Source organism: Silene latifolia, chromosome X (genome assembly GCF_048544455.1).
Source record: "Silene latifolia isolate original U9 population chromosome X, ASM4854445v1, whole genome shotgun sequence".
Taxonomy (NCBI): Eukaryota; Viridiplantae; Streptophyta; class Magnoliopsida; order Caryophyllales; family Caryophyllaceae; genus Silene; species Silene latifolia.
The window spans coordinates 343356775-343380262 of record NC_133537.1 but is presented as its reverse complement, the minus strand read 5'-3'; the positions used below and the strand labels follow the sequence as shown (position 1 = coordinate 343380262).

The following is a 23488-nucleotide window of genomic DNA, read 5'->3' as shown; positions in this document are numbered from 1 at the left end:
ATTAAATAATCCTGCATTAAATGCAAGTACTAATTTATCCCCCACCAACAATAAAATACAATATTATCATAATCCACTACCATTCCACTATTCGACTCATATTAAACATATGTTTTACGATTTCATCAACAATCCTCATTGAAATACGGTCTCGGGTCTGAACGGGTTTTTCCGGGTTTGAACGGTGCCCTGGTGGTCTGGTGGGTTGGCTGGAGCAAGGGAGGGGATGTCAGTGGGTGGGTACGGCGGAGGACTGTGGAGGGAGGGGGTGGGTGGTTGTTGATGGTTGGGTGGGTGAGTTGTATTGGGTTTTTTGGGAGAAAAAAATGACAAGGATAAAATCGTAAAAATCGTATGTGAAAGAGTAAAATTCGTATGTGAAAAAGCACGTCCCTTTTTTTTTTTGGTAACGAGGGAACCCGCAGCCGCTATCTTCGGTGCGTACTGGGTAAACCCGCGGGTGTACGTGATAGCCTGCAAACCACGTATATTAGGTAAACCACCTAAGGGTGACACGCTCGAAGTCTATTAGGCATGGACTCAGGCCAAGAATGTTCCACAAAATTATTTTGCTCTTTGGAGGCTTGAACCCGGGTCTCCTGGGAATTCTCATTTGTGACAGAAGGTATCCGTCACAAGCTCAAGACGGGGCAAATCAATACCATATTAGCATTTGTTTCTCATTTGTCAGCCGCCATTCATTTGTCACACATAATAAGACTTGTATTTCTCAAACATACTTGAATTTTTCAGATTATTCAACAACAATATCAATAATCTTTACATCTCCTTGCCGTCTTCATCGTGGCACTCTAAATAATTTTGCTTTCAAATTTTGTTACTTAAGAAAAAGGTATTTTAAGGTTTAGATAGTTGAACAATTCAGAATTGATGAAAGCTTGTATGGGATTAAGATCCATTATTAAAGTTTCTGAGTAATTAGATTTCATTTTAGGAAAAAAGATTGAAGAAAGGGTTAATTTGGCTATGTTTGAGATTAGAGGGGCACTAAATGGAAAATTAATGACAAAATGTATGTGAAAGAGTAAAATCCGTATATGAAAAAGTAATTCCGAAAAAAAAATAAAAAAAATTGTGTTATATTCTTGTGTGACCGGCTCTTTCTTTCCACTTTTAGAGGACCGTCGTCTTCTCCGTCGACTGAACTGTGCTTCTTCGCTCTCTCCACCTACTTCGTAAGTTCGTGTAATTCTCTTCTCAATCTTTCGCATAATTTACTTAATTTCTAACTAAATTCATCAAATTACACTGAAAAATCGATTAATTTTTGCTGATTATTGTTGTTTTTTGTTTGTTTGAAATCGCAGAAAAATGCAAGGCGGAGAACACAATGATTTCGCTCGTCTTCAATCGATTATGCATACAATTGAGCTTGCTTGCTCTTCGATTCAGGTATTTTTTTTTTTTCGCATTTTGTTAATTTTGACTAATTATTGCATTTTGTGTTGAGTATATATGTGTATTGTTTCAATTGGTGTAATCATGAAGTACTGTTGAAATTGTGTTCGGATATACATAATCATTTTAGTCGTTTTTCGCTTATTTTTTGGTTAATATTGCATTTTGTGTTGAGTATATATGTGTATTGTTTCAATTGGTGTAATCATGAAGTACTGTTGAAATTGTGTTCGGATATACTAGTCGTTTTTCGCTTATTTTTTGGCTAAACATTGCATTTTGTGTTGAGTATATATGTGTATTGTTTCAATTGGTGTAATCATGAAGTACTGTTGAAATTGTGTTCGGATATACTAGTCGTTTTTCGCTTATTTTTTTGGCTAAATATTGCATTTTGTGTTGAGTTATGGAGTACATAATCATTTTAGTTGGTGGAAATGTGTAATCATGTAATATTATTGAAATGATGTTCGGATACAATAGTATTTTTTTCGCTTTTTTCAGGCTTAATATGTTTGCGTTGAGCATATGTATTCTTTCAAGTGGTGTGATCATGAAATGCTGTTCAAATGAAGTTTGATGTTCTAGTCTTCTTTCGTTTTTTTGGCTAAATATTGCATTTTGTGTTGAACATATAGAATGTTTCAATTGGTGTAATTATGAAATATTGTTGAAATTGTGTGCGGATATACTAGTCTTCTTTCGATTTTTTTGGGTAAATATTGCATTTTGTGTTGGGTATAAGTATCTTTTCAATTGGTGTAGTCATGAAATAATGTTGAAGTGATGTTCGGGTATACTAATCTTCTTTCTCTTTTTTTGGCTAAATTTTGTTGTAATCATGAAATGTTGTTAAAATCTTGTAGTCATTAGGAGAGCATAATCGGCCTATTCATCATAGTCTTAAACTTCTATATCCTAAAAGACATCAATTCAATCTCTATATTCCTTTCCCCATTTCATAAATGTGATGTCTTTTTGTCAGATGCACGTAAATCCTTCTGGTGCCGAGGCTACTATCTTGTCCCTAAGGCAATCTCCCCAGCCGTATCAGGCGTGCAAGTTCATACTTGGTAAGTTGAAGTTGTTTGTTTTCTTAAATCTTTAGCGAAGATCATAGTGGTAGAAAGCATTCTTATGGGTCATTATGGGTTTGGTTGAATTTGGATACACGTCATTTGAGGTGTGGGTCACCTCTGTTGGGTCATTTATTGGTGGATGGTAAGAGGCGTCAATTATGGTTGATTAAGGTCAGTGCAACTCATGACTATGATGGTTTTTGTCGTTTTTATTGTGAATATTAAATAAGATTACAAATTAGTTGTTTGAGGCACTTGGTATAATTTTGGGCAGGACATTGTTGGGTGGTTTCTAATAGGTAATTTTGGGTCCAACAAAGTTTGAGTTGAATCTGTTCAAATTTGGACTTGCGGTCAATTTCGCAGTAGGTGTGTGGAGTTGGGTCAATTTTGCTAGGCCTAGCGGAGCTTCACCCCATAACCCAAAGGCAGTGTGTTCAATTTCATTGCATCTTGGAGGGGTGCCCTTATCTTCCCACTCCAAGAGCTTGTTTGAAAATGTCATCGAAGAGGAAGGCACGGGTCTACTGTTTTGTGACGATTCTCTTAATAGCAAACACAGATTCTAGTTGATAATGCATCATACTTGTCTACTTAGTACTCATGCCAAATGCCATTGTTGCTACTTACTCAGATAATTCACAAGTACCAAATGCAAGGTTTCAGGCTGCAGCTGCAATTCGGGATGCAGCTCTCAGAGAATGGGGAATTCTGACATCCGAAGATAAAAGAAGCTTGATTAGGTGGGTTATTTGGCGAACTTGAAATGACGTGAACAATTACTTTAAATGTTGTGGCTATAAAACTTGATAGGTTTTTTTTAGCTCAGGTTCTCATAGACACTCAACTTTGAGAATTTCTATGTTGTGGTCTAACAATCATCATTTAGTTTCTCTTCTGCAGAAATTTGTTAGAAAGCCATTTCGTGTGTTTAGCAAACACTAAAAAAAAGGTTCAAACAGTTTAATATTGTTACACTGAACTATTTATCTACGGCCTGCTAATTAGTTTTCGATGGACTGTGCACAAGCTTGTTGAATGAACAATGACCTTGATAAATTTTGGATTTGGAAATTTTTATTTGCCGTACTATATAAATGTGGGGATAGCTGTATCATTTCTGAAGCTATTACCATTTTTCTCCTACAGTTTCTGTTTGTGCTTTGTCATGCAACATGCAAGTTCACCTGATGGCTATGTACAATCAAAGGTTTCATCCGTGGCAGCTCAGTTATTAAAAAGAGGCTGGTAAGTTTTGCGATTTTATGGTCTTTAAGAAAGTTGTTTGTTCTTGTCATGAATCAGTCCAGTAGGTTGTCGACTTGTCGTTACAAATACTTTCCCTGTGTATGTTATTTGCTTAATTGTGTATACTGGCAACATCTATTTTTGATGCGGTAAGGGTGTCTGTCCGTGCTGGGTAACATGGCAAGGGCTCTACTTTCTGGTCAATTTCTCCTAAAAATTCACCTATACATATGATGAGAACCGTCATCAGAATTTATGTCTTTGCATCTTTGCTGGTCAAGGATGCCCCTGTGCTAAAGCCTACTGAGAACATGGTTAAGTGGCAGTTTATTTTGTAATTAGGCTGTCAAAAGTCAAAACTGAATGAAGATTTCTTTGTTTAAATTTTTCCTTTGTAATTTTGATATATTTTCTATGATAGCCCTTTCAAGTTTTTTACTTAACTGTTCTTCTAGCCTGCTACCATGAAACGATCCTTTGTTGGATATGTGTCTAATTACAGTCTGTGATAGAGAAAAAAGAATATTGTATCATCCATTTCATAGAGGTCAGCAATTCAGCATCTAAGCACTTAAGCAGCACTATGCACATAGGTGTCAGAATTATTGGGTTTGTTTGCCACCATGCTTTCAATGTTCGTTTTTTTACCACCATACAAGTTTGGGTTGCTGTTTTATAAGAATTTAGTTTTTTTTAATTTTCAACTCAAAGACTCAAACCATGGTTGGTTTGACTTATTCGGGAAAATTATGGTTTTTGTGCAGGTTGGAGTTCCAGGCTGCTGAGAAAGAGGCATTTTTATCTCAGGTGCAGAGTTTGTCTTTCTTCTTACAGAAACCTTTGAACTTGTCTGCAGGCCATGTCTTGCTTCCTCTGAACTATTATACGTAGCTACGGTAGCTTTATCTTCTTCCATTTTTTCTGTATGCGTGGATGTTATATTTATAGCTGATTAGTGCGTCAATGAGTAGCCTGTTCAACTTTTGAGTAAGGAGCAAGGGAGAAGAAAAATGACGTGCTAATACTAGCACATCCATGTACTCAGTAAAATGTTAGTGACCTTAGACAAAATCCATGCCAAATTTCACCTATGTACTGGTGTAGAAGCATGGCTCAAAGAGTTTTCATGAGCCCTTTCTTATGTTTATTTTTGTTGGAGGTTGGACAATCTACTTTCATCTACATACTGGTGTGGAAGCATGATTGTATGAGTAAGATGAGAGTAACAGTCTTAAAAAATATCAGGGTGTATTGTTGTATGATTGTATCTAAAACATATTACAAACGGCTTCTGTTTTATAAGAAGCTTCTTATTGGGAAATTAGCTTGTAAGCTTGATTGGCGGTATGTAGGGTTATGTTTGTTTTCAGAAGCTTGTATTTTACTTCTATTAATCACTTGGGTGGAGGAAGACAATGCATCTGATTTAATATTTAAATAACCTTTTCACAACGGTGGTTCGAATTCGTCGTTCCCTCTTAAATCTAAACGGAACTTTTCATGGGAGGTAGGAGGATCATACTCTATCAGCGATTTGTTCTATTCTGTCTAATTGGACTTCACGAGTTGGCATCTTGCATAACTTTAGCTCATTGGCCGCCTATCTTCCTATTGCACTCGAGTGCGGCTCTGCCTTTTTCATGACTCCCGAATGGCGTGCTATCTTCTTTTGTGTACGTCATCTAATGTTTGCCATTTGTCTGCAGATAAAGCAGGCAATTGCTGGCTGCCATGGTGTTGATGTGCAATTCACTGGGATAAATTTCCTCGAGTCCCTGGTAGTTCTTGCTATTAAAACATTTTTTTCTGAGTAATTTAAAACATTTATTTATTTCTTCAATCATGTTAGAACTTTCCCCTCACCCTTCTTTTGAATATGCTAAATTTCCCCCTCTTATGCTGTGTGTCATAATAAACTTTGCCTAGGTCTCTGAATTTTCGCCTTCCACCTCGACTGCCATGGGCCTTCCAAGAGAGTTCCATGAGCAGTGCAGGAAGTCAATGGAGCTGGACTATTTAAAGGTGGTTGTCTCTATGATGAGCACGTTTATGTTTTCCAGCTAATTGTTATTTTAATATACGTTTTTGTTTTAGACCTTCTACAGTTGGGCACAGCAAGCTGCTTTTAGTGTTACGGACCGAATAGTTGAATCCCCTTCTGAGGTCCCGGAAGTTAAAGTCTGCACAGCTGCTCTACGCCTGATGCTTCAAATTCTAAATTGGGATTTCCGGTACAGTTCTAGTGAGTGCGGTAAAAAGAACATAGATGTCTTTTCTGCCGATGCTAGGCCGGATACGGCCTATTCAAGAAGATCTGACTGCCTTGTAGTTCAGGTAATGCTTCATATGTTAGTAAATGCTTTCACTGACTCTTGCAACTTGGAAGGGAGAGTCGGGTTTGTCCCTCTGGAGCAGGGTTACCGGATTCGCAATTCGTTCAATTCGCTTTCTTAATTCTAATTCGCGATTCGCTCAATTTTGCGAATTCAATTCGCTGGCGAATTACATTATTTTAAAATTCGGTAATTCGTCGAATCCAATTCGCAAAAGGATTATCCTTTTATATCAACAAAGCTAAAAAAAAATCATCTTCCTGTCAGAAATCAAAATCAAATTAAAGCTAAATCTACAAATCTACAATAGTGAATCAAATCATTGTGCTTGGCTTCAAAGTTCAAACTTCAAAATAATCAGGTATCTTGTCTATACTTCAATTTTTCCTGATTTTTTTTGGTTTTTAGCATAATCATATAATTCGCTCATCTCAGCGAATTAAAAGCGAATTGGGACGAATTAAGTTGAAAACGAATTGCGAATTAATTCGCAATTCGGAGGGGGGCGAGCGAATTAGGTAACCCTGCTCTGGAGTCTGGAATCATCGCCATTTACGGACTTACTATATGTTGGGGTATTTATTTATTGTCTTTATGGACAAAAACATTGGGGCTGTTAAGGGATCCCCTCTCACATTTTCAAAACACAACTGTAACTCTTATTGAATTCACTCGCTTATGTGGATGTCTATCCTCGTCTCTTGTAGGTTAATTACTTCAGTAATACAACTTTTTTTCCTACGAAAAAGAGAACATTTCACTAGATGAAAGAAGTTTGATGTTTGCATGATGAGTTGTTGTTGCACTTCATGCGATCATGCGTTTAAAGACAAACAAACATCTTAATAACAAAATTGTCTACTGTCAGAGTTCTTATAAGATGATTTTCATCTTTTTAACCTGCAGATTCAAATTGTTTGACAATTCTAGGTGATGTCAATATTGAATCAATATGGAAACTTTGTAATTCAGGCGTCCCTAAATTGTATGCAAACAATTTGCGCATCTTTAGTGTGTATCCAATTCATCATACTTTTTTTTGTTAGCTGTTTTCAAACACTGAAAGACTCTCATCTTTTTATTTCCTGTGGTTCTCCTTTTTTAACATTGAAGTTTGGTGTTCTGAATATCCTGCGTGCATTTTGATTATTTAACATGTCTATTCATACTCTGATTTATGCATCAAAGTCTTAGCAAGAAGTAATTGATCCGCCCTATTGTGCCGTGTCTCACTTGATCTGTTTATTTGGTTTTTGCATTGTCTTGTAGCCCGGTCCTTCATGGCAGGAGCTGTTACTTTCAAGCGGCAATGTCCACTGGGTTTTGAATATTTATGGAGCTCTGAGACATAAGTTTCCACTCAAAGGGTACTGGATTGATTGCCCTATTGCAGTCTCTGCTCGGAAGCTTATTGTACAGTTCTGTTCTTTGACTGGGAGTATATTTCCGGCTGGTAATTTCTATGCTGCTTGGCAATATTTGTAAATGTTAGTGTAGTTGGATTAGAGTACATAGGTTTTCAATTATTTATCTTGCGATGCTTGTTGGACATGCTGAAATATGTATTTATCTAGTATGCTGTTGTAACTATTGACTTTTTTTTTATGGCGTTATCAAGTAAAAAAATTAGGGTTTTTATTTATTTATTTTTTAAAAATTTTATTTGTTCTTCTCTCCTTTATTACACCTTTTTTACCAACAACTTTCTTATATTTTTACTTGGTTCACTTTTAAGGTATTCCGGACCTTAAATTTTACTTCGGTTTTCAAATCTGTATTCTCGATTTAAATTTTAAGTTTTTATAAAAGAAATCCAGACTTTGCTTTTTAAAACCTATAAGTTTACCTTGACTTTTGTATTATGTTTCACTCTCCCATTTGTTTTTCATTTTTCCTTTTCTTTTTTGTTCGCATTTTGAGGTGTGCGTTCACCCATGCACGGTTCTAAAGGATGATTCATGTTAGCCGACCCCAAATCATGTTGTTGTTGTTGTTGTTGTTGTTGTATAGAGATATAAAATGAATGGATTGAGAAATTTGGGCGACTTCTAATCGAAATGAATGTTGGGGACTTTCGGTTTACGGATGGAACAAAAATACATGATCAATAATTATATCATTTAATCTAGGCTTAACACTTCACTTTGTGGAGAGTCACCTGTCCGATGCATCCAAAACTTTCTATTACTATAGAAAAAAAGATGAGATTTGCCAATGACACGTGCAGCCATATGGTCATGTAAAAAGAAATTTTGAGGTGGTGTGGTTCTGATGTGGAAGTAGGTGTAATTTTCCCTATGTCTTCTAGTAACTGTACGAGATAGTTACCTACTTTACCACCTGCTAGTGTTGGTGAATGGTGAGCTGCCAGAAGAGATGACAAAAAGAGAAAATCACTTTGAACTCCACCTCATTGAACAGGGAACATTAGGATGTAAATGGCAGTTAGGAATTGTACCACTAATCTCTGTTGTAGAAATAGATCATTTTGTTTGTTGTTTCTCTGTCTTCTTGATTTTCTTGATAAATTTGACAATCCATCACTTTCTCAGTCTCCCCCTCACCCTTATCTCTTAGCCTACGGACGACTGTCTCTTCAGCCACTTTCTTTTTGCTAGTGGGTTACTCCTCGAACGATCAAGACGTCCTTTGAGTGCTTTGAGTACTGACTATTTTTTACATATTGCTGATCGAAATACTTTGACACTATAGTTTATTCCATAAACATATGGGCAGACTAAGTCGACTTCTAACATCTCATTTTTATTCGTTGGTGCAGATAATGCGCTCATGCAAGAACACCATCTTGTTCAATTGCTTACTGGAGTTATTCAATGGGTTCATCCTCCAGATGCAGTTGCAAGGGAAATTGAGTGTGGGAAGAGTGAAAGGTTACATATTGCATGTGTTTTCTAACTCAGTTACAGTTTTCATTATGGTGTTATACATGGGTTTCAACCTCAAACTCAGAATTGATCATTTCGGCCTCAAAATGTGGTTAAAGTAACGTTAAAAATCCTTATAGACCAGTCGAGATCTGCTTTTGTGGCCCAGATCTAAACCATGTTCATGTAAATCAAATTTAGTTAGTAGTTTATGAGATATGGCAAATGAGATTACCTGGGTTTTATCCAAACATTTGATATTTTGATTTCAATTTGAATCACAGTGAGTTTTTTCTTTCTATTTCAGTGAGATGCTTGATGGCTGTCGGGCATTATTGGCTATAGCGACTATAATTTCACCATTCGTGTTTGACAGGCTCTTAAAGTCCATATGGTTAGCAGCTAAAATCTATTAATTGCTTTTGATAAGACAGCTTGATTTAGTTGCATTACTAATGTTGACCATTTTGTGTTGGGTCATCTGCAGTCCATTTGGAACGATTACTTTATTGTCTGGTTTGATGAGTGAAGTTGTTAAGGCGCTTATGGCTACAGAAACAGATGAGGAGACTTGGAGCTGGGTAGCACGTGATATCTTATTAGATACATGGGCTGCACTTCTCGCGGTATGCACCTACATCTTTCATCTTTGGGCTACACGATCTTTTTGACTTCTGTATTATTATTGTACAGCTTCCTCGTGATATAGTACAATGCACGAATTCCTAAATCCTAATGATTAAGAGAACATTTTATCTTTCTGCATACCATGACATCCCTGTACTGTTTTTTCCCATTTCTATTTATGCGGGCTGAGGGGAACAAGTTGATACATTATGAACAGTATCATCTTTGCTATATTTATTTCTGATCATTCTGGCATAAATATTGTAGTATGAGCTGTGGCCATTGTATTTTAGTTTAAACAGAGCCACTCGGGAGCTTTCAAGTCCAAGGCTCAGTGGGCAGTAGCCAAAACGCATTGGCGTGCCTTATAGACAAAGCACAACCTAATGAGGCAAATTTGTATGAAGCTTCAATACTTTTTTCTTTTGGGCAGTTTGTATGGTCTTCTCTTTGGCGCTTCATCCCAAGCATTTACTCCTTTATATGCTAACCCTCTTTAGAGTCCAAAAAAGGGAACTATTGCACAAAACTTCATCTTGAAAATACAAATTTGTTTAAAAATCAGTGTGCCTTGTGTCTATGAGGCGTGTGACTTTGTCTCGTGCTTTGTTGCCTCTGTTCGCCTCGCGCGTTTTATAACTAAACATTGTATCTTGGCTCTTGCCCTTTCATCCTTGGTTCTCAATTTATGTCGCGTAACTCGGATTTTTCTACAGCCGATTGACAATAGCAGTGGGAATCCACCTCTTCCATCTGAGAGCTTAAGTGCAGCAGCCAATCTTTTTGCATTGATAGTGGAGTCTGAGCTAAAGGGTACTACCTTCTTGAAAGAATTTCGATATTTGTTGCACTTGTGAGATTACGGCCCTGTTATTTTGGACTTAATTTCAATTCGGTTCATTTTTGTTCAAATTTTCCACTCCAGATCAGTTAGACAATTTCAGTCCGAAAAATAGGGCCTAACTTTGCGCAATGTTTGTCTGATGTTTTTTCTCGGTTTTGTTTTAGCTGCGTCTGCATCAGCATTCGATGATGATGATGGGAACGACTACCTTCAGGCTTCAGTTTTTGGTTAGAGCTCATTGTTAGCTCCTTTTTTTTCTTTTTTCTTGTTAATTCTTATTTCTGTCAGCAGTTAAGCTGCTATGCCCCAACAGTAGTAAGTTTCCATTATATATTTTTTTTTTCACAGGCATGGATGAAAGGCTGAGTTCTTACGGTCTTTTAGCAAGGGCATCTATTGAATATTCAATTCCCTTCCTTACTAAACTTTTCATGGAACGTTTTGCACAACTTCACCAGGTAATGTTGTTACTTCTATTTTGATAAGTCTTCAGGTAAAGTTACTCATTAGTTATTTGCTAACCTATCATCCAAACTGTGTTCTGGATTTTTTTTGGTGCTTGCCCATATTTCTTTGGCTTTATGATATAATGAACTCAATCAAAATGGCTTTCCAAATCCTTTGCGCTTCTTTATCTAGGAGTATAAGATGGCTGCTTGCTTTTGGTTTAAGCAGTATTTTGAAGTATCCCCTGTGCTGCTAGTTTAGGGGAGGCTGGATAATAGCCATACTAGTTTCTCTCCCCCCCTTTTGTAAGTGCGAATTTTTGTTCATGGTGAGATGATAGTTGTACTAATAATATGATGGACCCTTTCATACATTGTTCTTCTTGACATCTTCAGTATCTCATTAAGAAACTGCTGAAATTTGTTTAAAGTATCTACTATGTCATGGATACTCAGGTTTTTTGTAGCTTTTGTTTTCAAAGTTTGTCTTTGCTGTTTCTAGGTGAGAGGCAAATCAGATCCAACTTCAATATTAGAAGAATTGTATTCACTTTTGCTGATAACCGGGCATGTTCTTGCGGAGGAGGGAGAAGGAGAGCTACCCTTGGTAAGTGCCTATTAAGTTACTCTTGTTGTGTATCACCTTCTTTCTACTCTTGTATGCTTTTTTTTCCCTGCTTTTTAGTGACCATTTTGTTTGCATTTAGGTTCCTGAGGCAATACAGATGCACTTTGCCAGTAGCACTGATGGTGACAAGCATCCAGTGGTCGTTCTTTCCAGGTAATACTTTCCTAGCTTTCTCAAAGGACACTTCTTAGTACTACTTGCTGTTCGGTTTAAGGTTACTTAAGAACATGTCATATTCTGGCAACATCTGACGTTTGCCTGGCAATAATTTGTCATTTGATGCAGTTCGATTTTACATTTTGCTGAGCAGAGTGGTGATCCAGAAATTAGAGTGTCCACCTTCAGTCCTCGTTTGATGGAGGTATACGTTGATAATTGTTACTTTCAAAAATTTAAGTTAATCGGCATTATATGCTTGCTGGTGACGTTTTGGTTGGGGCAACCTAACAACAAAAAGAACCTTTTGATTTAAGAATAATATGTTTTCTTACACTGTTTTGGAAGTGTCTAATCTTTTCCATAAGATGCGCAAGTCTTCTCATAACTTCTTTTTCAGTTAAGATTAATCACGACTAAGGAGTTAAATTGTTAGTGGTCTGTTGACGCAGACGATGTGTTAAGTTTTCCCTCCAGCTTCAAATTGGTTGAGACGGCCTTTGAGTACATTAGTAGTGGTCTGTTGACATGCACACAGACTACTGACAAATGATTGCAATTCTCATTTGTCCATTACATCCCAACTTAAGAAGAAGCAATGGATCTTTGCATATTATTTATATTATATATTCTTTGTGCAGGCAATTATATGGTTCCTTTCTCGATGGTCTCGCACATATTTGATGCCATGTGAGGGTAGTGTCACCAATCCTAATAATATTCCAAAACCGCTTCGATATTCTAGGAAAGCTTTGTTCGATTATTTTGGAGAACATAGTCAGGGCAAATTTATCCTCAATATTATTACTCGAGTTTCAATGACAGCATTGATTTCATATCCTGGGGAGAAGAATTTGCAGGTATGAAGTTATTATATTGGTGTGTTCTAGAACTCTCGACATGTGTACCTCTTATCAATCAAACAAGTAGTTAGTGAGAGCTGATAATGAAGGTAATCACTTTAACTAATAAGTTTCTGGTGGTGACTACAACTAAGAAAATAATGTCATGTGAAATGTGAAGTCACCATACAATATGCTCCTGCCAAAGCAGAGTGGAGGAAGGTATCATCTACGCAACGTTGTACTCTTACGACGTGACCTGATCTGGGATTTTCCCATATCCCAGGTGGTCTTGTGATTTCTGAGGATCGTGTGAGAGAAAGAAAGAAAGGGATTAACTTCCTGGGACAGCCTTTGACAAATATATTTATGTAAATATAAAAAATCTTCAACTTTGTTGGGCAAAATTAGTGAACTGTCGTGTTTTCTATTATCCCTCAGACCTTGAATAAAACTTGATGGTTTTCATTTTGGGCTGTATAAACTTCCCACTTCAAATCTTTCATTTATTATTGTTATTTTGGTCATCACGGTTTGTGGCCCTACATCCTTCACCAAATGGCATTTCCATAACATCTCATTATGTTAATTTTTGCGCAAAATAAACCAGGATTTTTATTCATGAACAGAGGGAGTATTATATTGTAATTTGTAGCCCACTATTATTGATCCTGCCACAACAACAACATTACAACAACAACATTACCCCAGTGCCTCAATGGCTCCCGCAAATTGCGGGGTAAGGAGGGGTCGGATGTACGCAGCCTTACCCTTGTGTTAGAAACACAAAGAGGCTGTTTCCGAATGACCCAAGATGAAAATTGCGTCGAGAACTGCATCGAAGGACTGCTACTTCACAAGAGAAAGAAGCGCAGCCACTTTAGTAAGCCATTTTGCTTTACTCCATCATAATCCAGAACCAAAGAGTAATGAGTCTTTGGCTCCATTGGAAATATGGAGAAAATTATTGATCCTGCCACGTGACAATAAAATAATAATGGGTATGATGTGAGATCAGTGAAAAAGGGTGAAACAAAAAGTTTGTTGGGTGAAAGCAAGTGTTTCGAATGGAAGTGGACAACATTCTTATGTTAATGCCATTAAATTGTTGTTTGAGTTCTTATAAAAACTAAAAATTCTATTGTCTTCACTGATTATTGGAACTACGCATCAGTCACATGCAGCCTTCTATGTAAGCTCTGGAATGTTATTTGTGGCGTCATAGCTCTATTTATCCTTGGTTGTATACTTGCATTTACTATTATAGATACTCTGTACTTGTTTGTTTTAACAACTGGATAACCTAATCCCAAAATAGGTACGATTAGGTTAACGTGAATTATTTTAGAATTTCGCGTCCATATTTTTGTGTTTAGTTGTGACCTTATTTATTTCCTACTTTTTATTGTCGTTGATAATTTATGAGAGTCGTTATCCATCCTTGTTCTCAGGAACTCACTTGTCGCCATTTGCTCCATGGCCTTGTTCGACGTAGAGTTATATGTTCACATCTGGTCTCTTTGGTGAGTGATATGGCATCCTTCTTTATGCTATACATCATCCCATTTAGCTGTTTTTTTTTTTTTTTTTTTTTTTTTTTATGTTCGTATATATTCAATATCTTTTCCCTTTTTTTATTCGCATTTTGAGGCGTGCGTTCACCCTTGGACGGTTCGAAAGGATGATTCATGTCAGCCGACCCCAAATCATTTTGGGATTAAGGCTCTGATGTTGTTGTTGTTGTTGTTGTATATATTCAATATCTTTAGCATCACAGTATTGGCACATGTACGGTTTTCTGGATTCACGTTATATAGTACTGAATAATAACGGTTGCAGCTTCCTATATTTTTGTCTTGTCCAAATGACAAGTTGTCGCAATGATCCCCTTTCTACTTGTTGTACGTTCCATTTGTACTTCCTGGATCCCAGTTCGTTGCCAGCGTAGTAGATTTTGATCTCCATATTAGAGAATCAACCCACAATTGTCTGCTTCGACCTTGACAAAGTCAGAGAATAATAGAGTATCTTGATTCGTATTTCTGTAGCTCTGTACAAAATTTTATCCTTTGATTGTGTGTTTTTAATATACTGTCTCAAAAGATTTTTTTCCGGATCGTCAGAAAGACCGTGGTGTACTTCCCAATGATCAGTACACGAGTGAACTGTGTTTCTAACAGTAGGATGTGTTTAGTTAACACCTGGTCGGTGAGAGATATATAATATGTACAAATTAGCGAAACGATTACTTTAGTGACCTACGTGCCTCTAAATGATGTTTTGGCTACGATGTATTTTGCTGATCACTATTCAGTTGGAGATAATCTCCAATAGCCTTTGTAGGGTAGTGCACAGGTTCCTCTAAATGTCTGTCATATTCAAAAGAGGAAACCAGCAATTATTGAAGAGCAGAAGCAACTATATACTATTTTGTTGGAGCCTTCTTATATTTATTGTGGACAAGTGGAATTAATATTCAGCATCATGCTGCAGGATTCCTGGCGTGATCTAGCAAATGCTTTTGCTAATGGGAAAACTCTATTCTCACTCGGTAGTGCGCACCAAGTAATGCTCAGTGCTTCTACATCTTTTGGTTTTTCTTATCTGAAAGCCCATTAATTGTAACAAAAAAATTCTGTTTTGGTGTCAGAGGTCTCTTGCACGCACTCTTGCTATTTCGGCATCTGGATTGAGAAATTATGACGAATCAAATCAGTAAGCATTCTCTATATTGACTGTGATGGGGATCATTATTTGAATGTTACTGACTATTGTCTATTGCTATAATGAAGGTATGTTCGGGATCTGATGCATCATATGACTGCTTACCTTGTCGATTTGTCTGGCAAGCATGATCTGAAGAAAGTTTCCCAACAACCAGAAACTATCTTGGTGGTAGGTAAAATCTATACGAAAGCAGATTCTATGATTTGTCTGATGTTTTTGTTAGGAGTGAGCAAAAAGATCCAATATGTTATTTTAAACTCTAAACTGTATTGGATGTGAATCGCATAAAATGAAAAACACAAGGCGGACATTGATATTCTGGGCACACGAAATTTTTTGGTTTACATTGTCCGGGTATCATGTTTTTCGTTTCCTATCCCCATTGCTTTGAATTTAAAAACTGTGTATCTGATACGGTTTTGAAATCCTTATCGGGTATTTGGTTTGCTCATCCCTAGTGTTTGCTTGCTCTTATTCAATAATTAATTTGTAGGTTAGTTGCGTGCTCGACCGCCTACGTGGAGCTGTAAGTGCCTCAGAACCTCGGACGCACAAGGCAATATATGAGATGGGGTGTTCTGTGTTGAAACCTATTTTAAGTCTACTTGAAAGTTATAAGGACGAGGTACCAAACATATTCTTTCCTGTGTGTTGATATTCTCAGTTTGTGCATAGAATCCAGGGTGGACGTAGCATCTTGGGTACTTTCACAAATTTGGTTAATAGGCGAGAGGGTGTGGGTTTTGATTTTTGAAAATTTTTACTTCTTGCTTTTTGTCTTCATTGTATCCAATTCTACACCTAAGAGGCTAAGACTAGGTCTTCTCGTGGTGCATCTTTGCAGCCTCCTATTTGATGTCAATATTCCTCGGTGCTCTCTTTATTTAAGGGACCTACACTAAGATTTATCGTCAATTGATGGGTTAGTCTGCTGAATTTAGGAAATAAAAATTCTGACTTAAAATCTTGATGTGAGGAAATTACCTCGATCATGATTTCATGGCGATGATGTCATTTCGTCCATCACTATTAATTACTTAGTAATCGAGTAACACAGGCCCATCTATATCATATGAAATTCGCCCCTGGCACTCTGGCAGGGTATACCAATAGGTGTTTCTATTTTTAGCCACGTGTTCTACTTTATCTCATGAAGAGCTGTATAGTTTGGGTTGATGTGACCAGAGGTGATTCTAGAGGGGGTGCAGGGGGTTCATCTGCACCCCCAAAGATAAGTAAAAGTTCTGTAGTAGAAATACAATATAGCTTCAGTGGTGTAGTGGTTTGAGCGTCAACTGTTAATCTATGAGGTAGCAAGTTTAAGTCCCACTGCCTGCTGCTTTTTTTATTAATTTTTTAAGCGTGTTCGAAAGATCTGGCTGTAACACTCCTTTGTACACGAGATATAAGCATGTGAATTGAGATTTAACTTATTGCGGATTTTTCTTTTTATTTTTGAACAATTTTTTGATATAATGAATTTATCTATTATTAATTGTACAACAGGTCTCGTGTAAGATTGTTGTACAAATATTTATTGTATAATAATCCTTTATTTATCAAAACACGTACAACCAAAGTTTGGTAAGTATTTTTGTGGGTATGTATACTCGTGTAACATTGAAGGCATTTTTTTGAATAAAGTAAGTATATACATAACCGCCTTATTCAAGTTTTTGTGATTTTTGTTAAATAATACCTTAGTAAAATTACAAGCACCATTTAACTTTTGAATAAATTTTAAGAGTATATTTGTGAATTACTCTACATTTTTTTTGGACTCGTCTAATAGTTTCATAATATAGAGTCTCTCACAAAAAAGCACATGAGAAAAATATAAATTTTGTATATATTTGTGATAAATTATGCTTTTGGCCTCATTTTTTTTTTTGTTTAAACTCGAGCAGGCTAAGCAAAATTTCGCACCCCCTTTATCCAATTTCTAGAATCGCCCCTGGATGTGACATGGTGCTTACATGTCTATCCAAACACATCTGCAAATGTCTATTTCTTTGTAGTCTTCATCCTCATTATTTATGGGTTAAGGAATTTATAATTAATAATTTGTGACCTTCTTGGTCTTCTTTTGTGTACGGGCGTCTCACCATCGTCCCTTGGGATCTTTTGTAAATGGGTGTCGATCCCTTGGAATCTTTTTTTTTTGTATTACAGGCGTCGCGCCATCGCCTTATAGTAATCTTTTTGTAAATGTGTTTCATCCCCTTGGTATCTTTTTTGTACATGGGTGTCAATATCTTCGTGTCTTTTAATCGATAGTACCTCAAATGCACACCAAAGTTCCCATGACCTACAAATATGTGAATCCTGGGAACTTTGCTATGGGTTGGAGGGAGTATGATATGTATTACTTATCAAAAATACTCTATATAACTAGTAATCCTTTCATCCTACCATGTTTCCTCACTTTGTTAATTTGATTCCTGCCAACAGATTCCTAAGTGTGAAAACATCGTGGGAGAGAGTACATGTGTTAATTCTTCTTCATCAACGCCTATACATTAATATTTATAATTAACTTGATATTTGTATTGAGAGTGGGTTACTGACCTGGTAGAATGGCATGGCCCCCTAGTGTTAAATTGACAGTATATACCTTCAGATTCAGAAGCACTTGTCATATTTCCTTTTTGTGATGATTTGTAAAGACTATCATTGCCTTTTGGGCTCACATTTTAGTTGTAAGAAGACCATGCTGATTGCTGAATCAAGTGGTTCTTCTTTGTTATTTCTTTTGCTAAATTTCAAATCACAATTGCACTTTATATCCAATATTTTACTGCTTCCTTGGTCATTGTGGCATTAGTCATTCTGAATCAGAGGGAGTAGCATAGTACATATTCTAGGCTGTTTTGCTCTTGAACATGCTCGGGTCAGGGCCAGACCTGTAGCCTTTGGTCTCCATAGCTGGCTGTAGCAATTGTTTCCTATTCTGTTACCTCGAAGTAAAGCAGGTTATGCTGAGTTTTGGCATGATGCCCATTGTAAATGAACGATGTTGTGAACTGAACTTCAGTATCTATACACTGCTATCTTCCCTCTGTAGTGTTGATGAGTTCTACACATCTTGGGAAATGCATGAGGTGGAGGCAAGATAATGATTGTTAACTTTAGGTAGAAGCATATGACTAATGTTTAGCAGTGCTCTTCTTTAGGAACTATGTATTGTGGATCTTAGCTATTAGTCTCATCATTTTCACTTCAAGTCAAACTTGCTTTGTAATGTTGAACTGAGCTTCCATGAGAAAAACATTTAGGGGGCGTTTGGTTCGGGGGCTTTAGGAAAGGGAAAGGGAATTAAAATGGGTGATTCCTTTTGTTGTTGTTTGTTTGAGACAAACAAAGAGTAACCCATACCCTCTCTTACCCCCAAAACCATCCACATCCATACCCCTACCCCCCCTAGGGTAAGCCCATACCCTTTCCCTCCTACTCTCTATTTCCACCACTACATCCGTACACCCACCGTCAACCACTATCACCAACACCCACCACACCGACACAACCACCACCAGCGACGTCGGCGGTCCCTCATCATTCCGGCCCACTCACCGGCGTACTCATTCGGACCCCACATCCCCAACCACTAAACACCACACCAACACCTTTAATAACTATCCCACCCTACCGAAACTCCCTCCCCCGCCGGTAACCTCTCTTTCCGACACCCCAACACTGTCGAAGCCTCCGCCAACCACAATAAAACACCAGATCTGGTGTTTACTACGGTGAGGGAGGGAGTTTCGTGGGTGGTGGAGGTTGTTTTTAGGTTGGTTTCGGGTTTGGGTTAAGGGTGTATGGCGGTGTGGTAGGTTGGGGTCGGCAATACGACGGTGAGGCGGCTACTGGGCGGCGACGGTGAATTGCCTAATGGTGGTGGTGGCGTGGGATAAGGTGGTTTGTGGTGTTGGTGGTGGATACGGTGGAATTGAATTGTCCTTTCTTGTTCCAAACAACTAATATAATCTAAGGGTAACCCATACCTTTCCCCTCATTTCTCTTTCTTTTTTCCATTCTCTTTCCCTTTCCCGTACCAAACGCCCCCTTAAGCCTTCTCTTTTGTTTTGGATGTTGTGGTTAATAAGATAGCGTGGTTGCTTGGTCATTTTTGTTTCCTTGCCTCTTTATGTATTTGTTTACATGGTCCACACCAACTCAACAGCTTTTTGTTAGTGATATAATGATAAACATCCTTCGTCCTAATCATTTGTTTCCCCCTTTGATTAAAATACTTTTAACAAAGCATAAGGTAAACAAATGATTAAGCCGGGGGAGTATTTTACTGGTCAAATAAATAAAATACTGTGTTGGCTAACATGCCTAATTTTCAGCCTGCAGTTGTCTATCAGCTGCTGAAATTTGTTGCCGAATGGGTTGATGGGCAAATTATATACCTGGAGGCTCATGAAACTGTTGCTCTCATTGAATTTTGTATGAGTTTTCTGCGTGTGTATTCATTCCACAATATCGGCAAGGTAACTTTATGAGTGCTTCAATTTATTTATTTATTTTTCTTTTAGACCTTTCTCATGGATGATGAGTGCATAGAGTGATTTTGAGACTTACATGCCTCATGTAATCTTGTGAGGATATAAATTGGTGGATAATATAAAGTGGGTTAATTTAGTTGATAAAAGCTTTTGTTGTCGGAACTAAAGTCGGGTTTACTAATGGTATTCTGTAATTTTTCAAATACAATTGTTAAGAGGACCATATAAGTAAATTTGCAGCAAAATGAGGATATAAAAAGTGATGGGAAGAGCACTATGATTTATCACAATGTAAGCGGGAAGAGGGTCATTAAGGGGAGGGAATATTTTCTTGCTTATTAAAAGTTACTAAAAGGTTTTCTGCCTTAAAAGTTTGTTTTATCTGTTTATGTGAAAGGCTGATCCCTTGCCCCTTGTTTGCCCTTTGCTCATGAGTCATGATGATAGATTGAGAAATCTCCAACCATGTTCTTTTATTGTTTGTAGGGCTCTTTTTATATTTCAGTTTTAGCGCCTCTATTATGTTAATTTTAGTGTCTGACTGATCATGTGCATCATATGTTCTCACTAACTTTTTAGTTTACCGACCGCTGATCTCCTTTGTTTACTGTATACTAGGTTACACTTAGCCGTTCCAGCGCGTTAGTGAATGAAGCGAAGACTGAGAAATACAAGGATCTGCGTGCTTTAGTTCTGCTTCTAACAAACCTTTGTTCAAAGGATCTGGTATGAATCCATATGATTGCTTTAGATTCCAGGATATATATGATTATTGTATGTGGCCTATCATAGTCATTATTCTATTTGTTTTCATTTGTATTCTCAACAGATTGACTTCTCGACGGACTCTTTAGAGTCACAAGGTATAAGTATCGGTCAGGTAAATATCCAGTTCTATGCACTTCATTAGGGAACATCAATTGTGTGATATAAATATAATTTCTGTGAGAAATTTAGAATTCTCGTGATGATGCTGATCAGGAGGGTTATATGTTTTTTTATTTGCAGGTTGTTTATTTTGGTCTCCACATAATCACACCCTTGATATCTTTTGATCTTCTGAAATTTCCTAAGCTGTGCCGTGAAGTAAGCTCTCTTCTCAATAGTTATTTGGATGGTGCACATTTACAATTTGATACTGATATGTCATTGATCTCATGTGCAGTACATCGCTTTAATATCACATATGTTGGAGGTTTACCCAGAATTGGTTGCGCAGCTAAATTCTGAGGCGTTTGTGCATATTCTTGGAATCTTGGACTTTGGCCTACGGCATCAGGTTAGGCTAACCTTTTTTCGCCCTGAAGCTTCTTTTGGGGTTCAGTATTTCCGAAAAATGTGTGGACGTTTAATATTTACAATGTATCACATATTCACATGCACTACTTATTATCGTATGGATGTGCCTGCTGGCCTACCGCATCTAGTTTATCTCCATTTTAGGATTCACTTTGTTTCCCTTTGATTCTGCAAGTATTGATATATTGCTGTCCAGTAGAGTGAAGAACATTCCACGGTGTAATCAAGGTTATATTACGGAGTATATCTTTGATATCTTTTTGTACATCGGCGTCACGGCGTCACCCCATTGGTGTCCCTTAGTTAAAGTTATATACTTGTATTTTACTTATTTTTTTTAAAAAAAAAAACACCTTCATTCCACGCCTTTGTCATATATTGCTATTTCTTATACACTGGTTTGTTCCTCTCACCCCTGCAAAGAAAGCATAAAAGAATTTGTATCACGTTTTTTTTTTTTTTTTTTTTTTTGGTATGGATGTGCTAATAGGCTTTGATAAGGTTATGCGTTTTTGACTCCCTTGCCATGCTGCTGGTGTAGGATTCAGATGTTGTCGACAATTGCCTGGGAGCTTTGAAAGGTCTTGCCTCACATCACCATAAAGAAACTCTCTGTGGCAAAGTTGGTTTGGGGTCACATGCTGATGGCTTCAGAGATTCGGATGGCAAATTTCAAGAAGGCATTTTGAGTAGATTCCTTCCTTCATTGCTGCAGTTACTCCTATTTGAGGATTACAGGTATTTGATCCTGGATGTTGACATATGAATGCTAGTGTCTCTCATCTAGTCTCTTTTTAAGTTCACATCCACTCATGGTCTCAAACTATACATCTTTTCTCATTCCCTCGAAAGTGATACACCTTTGACCACCTTAGCCCTTGTTTGGATATCAAAATAGGAGGGAAAGGGAGGGAATGGACGGGGAGGGGGAATGGGGAATGGGGTGTGGTTGTATGGATACAGTTTCCCTCCGAATCTTTCCCATTATGAAGAGATTTTGATTTGCCTTGGAGGAGGGAAAATGGATCCCTCCCCCTCCATTTCCTTCCACTCTTATTTGTTATCCAAACAAGAGATTTTAAATCCCTTACTCTTCCTCTCTTTCCTTTCCCTCCAAATCCCTCAATCCAAACACACCCTTAAACCCCTTACTCTTTTTAGATTGAGCATATCTAAACATCCTACGGAGTATTTGGAATCTCTCCTATTTTGTAGTCATTGTGATTTGTGACTTCATATCATATCCTGTTAAGGTTCCTTAATTCTTGTGCCTGTGCCTAAGGAGGCATGATGTTCTAGATGATCAGAGGGATTGCATATGTGCAACCTCCCTCCTAAGAAAGGCTTGTACAATGGCAAATGCCTCTAAAAAGTTTGTCTTTGCGGACAATATTCCCGGTTATAGTTCCTTGTTTGTATTATTGTTGGGCGTCTACGCAAGCATTCTAACAACTCCTTTGTAATTTTAGTACTGATCTGGTGAGCTCAGCAGCGGATGCTCTTCTTCCTCTAATTCTATGTGAGCAGGTTCTGTATCAGGTATCCATCCCATCTCATTATATACATTCTGTGTTAAAAAACACACTACATTATGTTTTTTTTTTTTTTTTTTTTTTTTTTTTTTTTTTTTTGATTAGGTAAGAAAACTAGGTTGATCCTCTAGGGTAGGACCAACCTATCTCATCCTTTCGAATGAGGGAGGTAAGTTGAAGCCACCGGCTATCAAACCACCTCGAATGTCCAACAGAAGCCATGAAGTCAGCAACCTTGTTGGCTTCACGAAAGCAATGTTCTGTATTAGGCAATAGATTAATGATTTGGGTTTTAATTGGTAGTAGTATAAAGGGTGGCGCAAGGGCTGTTATGAATCCTTATGATGCTGATCAAATGTCATGAGTACCTCTATTCACTGACTTTACCAACTACTTTAGGTCACATACGTAGGTCGTAGGACGTAGGAAGTAAGGTATTGATATGATGATGAGTTGATACTCCAGCTGCTGCCTTATATTAATTCTGTTAGCTTACTTGGGCTTGAGGTAAACTTGCATGCACTCAACTGACCAAATTCTTCGGCTCAAATTTTCCAGCGTTTATGCAATGAATTGATTGAGAAGCAGACTGACCCAACTCTCAAGACTAGACTAGCAAACGCTTTACATACCTTGACGAGTGCGAACCAGCTATCCACAGCTCTTGATCGTATCAATTACCAAAGGTTCCGGAAGAACTTGCTTAATTTTCTGGTCGAAGTTCGTGGATTCCTTCGGACAGTATGATTCAGATCTTCTACGAAACAAGATGGTAAGAAGCACACTGGCTAGTTAGTTCCTTGTCGAATTACCCACGAACTACAGCCTACTACAGGCTATGCATATATATTTGAAGAACATCTGAGCATAGAAATAGACAGAAAATTTATGCACCACAATTTTCGGACCATAAGG

General features: G+C 37.5%; 1 protein-coding gene across 4 annotated transcripts; it reads left to right on the top strand.

Annotated features, from left to right (window-relative positions):
• Positions 1-1073: 1073 nt before the first annotated feature.
• LOC141619685 (uncharacterized) lies at positions 1074-23447 on the top strand. 4 transcript variants are annotated; one of them, XM_074436703.1, is made up of 33 exons: positions 1074-1206; positions 1329-1413; positions 2405-2492; positions 3133-3241; positions 3648-3746; positions 4511-4553; positions 5453-5524; positions 5673-5768; positions 5841-6080; positions 7349-7532; positions 8859-8970; positions 9272-9358; positions 9452-9590; positions 10308-10404; positions 10600-10662; positions 10784-10893; positions 11384-11488; positions 11589-11662; positions 11795-11870; positions 12307-12525; positions 13959-14030; positions 15001-15072; positions 15158-15222; positions 15300-15402; positions 15728-15859; positions 19584-19727; positions 20361-20468; positions 20572-20622; positions 20751-20828; positions 20908-21021; positions 21583-21779; positions 22511-22580; positions 23132-23447. In XM_074436703.1, exons 2-33 carry the CDS (start codon positions 1333-1335, stop codon positions 23318-23320), a joined length of 3489 nt encoding a protein of 1162 aa, XP_074292804.1. In that variant the 5' UTR covers positions 1074-1206; positions 1329-1332; the 3' UTR covers positions 23321-23447. The 4 variants fall into 4 exon arrangements, with proteins under 4 accessions (XP_074292804.1, XP_074292805.1, XP_074292807.1 ...); XM_074436704.1 differs by having other exon boundaries at positions 1082-1196; XM_074436705.1 differs by lacking the exons at positions 1074-1206; positions 1329-1413; positions 2405-2492; ... (2 more) ...; positions 4511-4553; positions 5453-5524 and having other exon boundaries at positions 5677-5768; positions 5852-6080.
• The last annotated feature ends 41 nt before the right edge of the window (positions 23448-23488 follow it).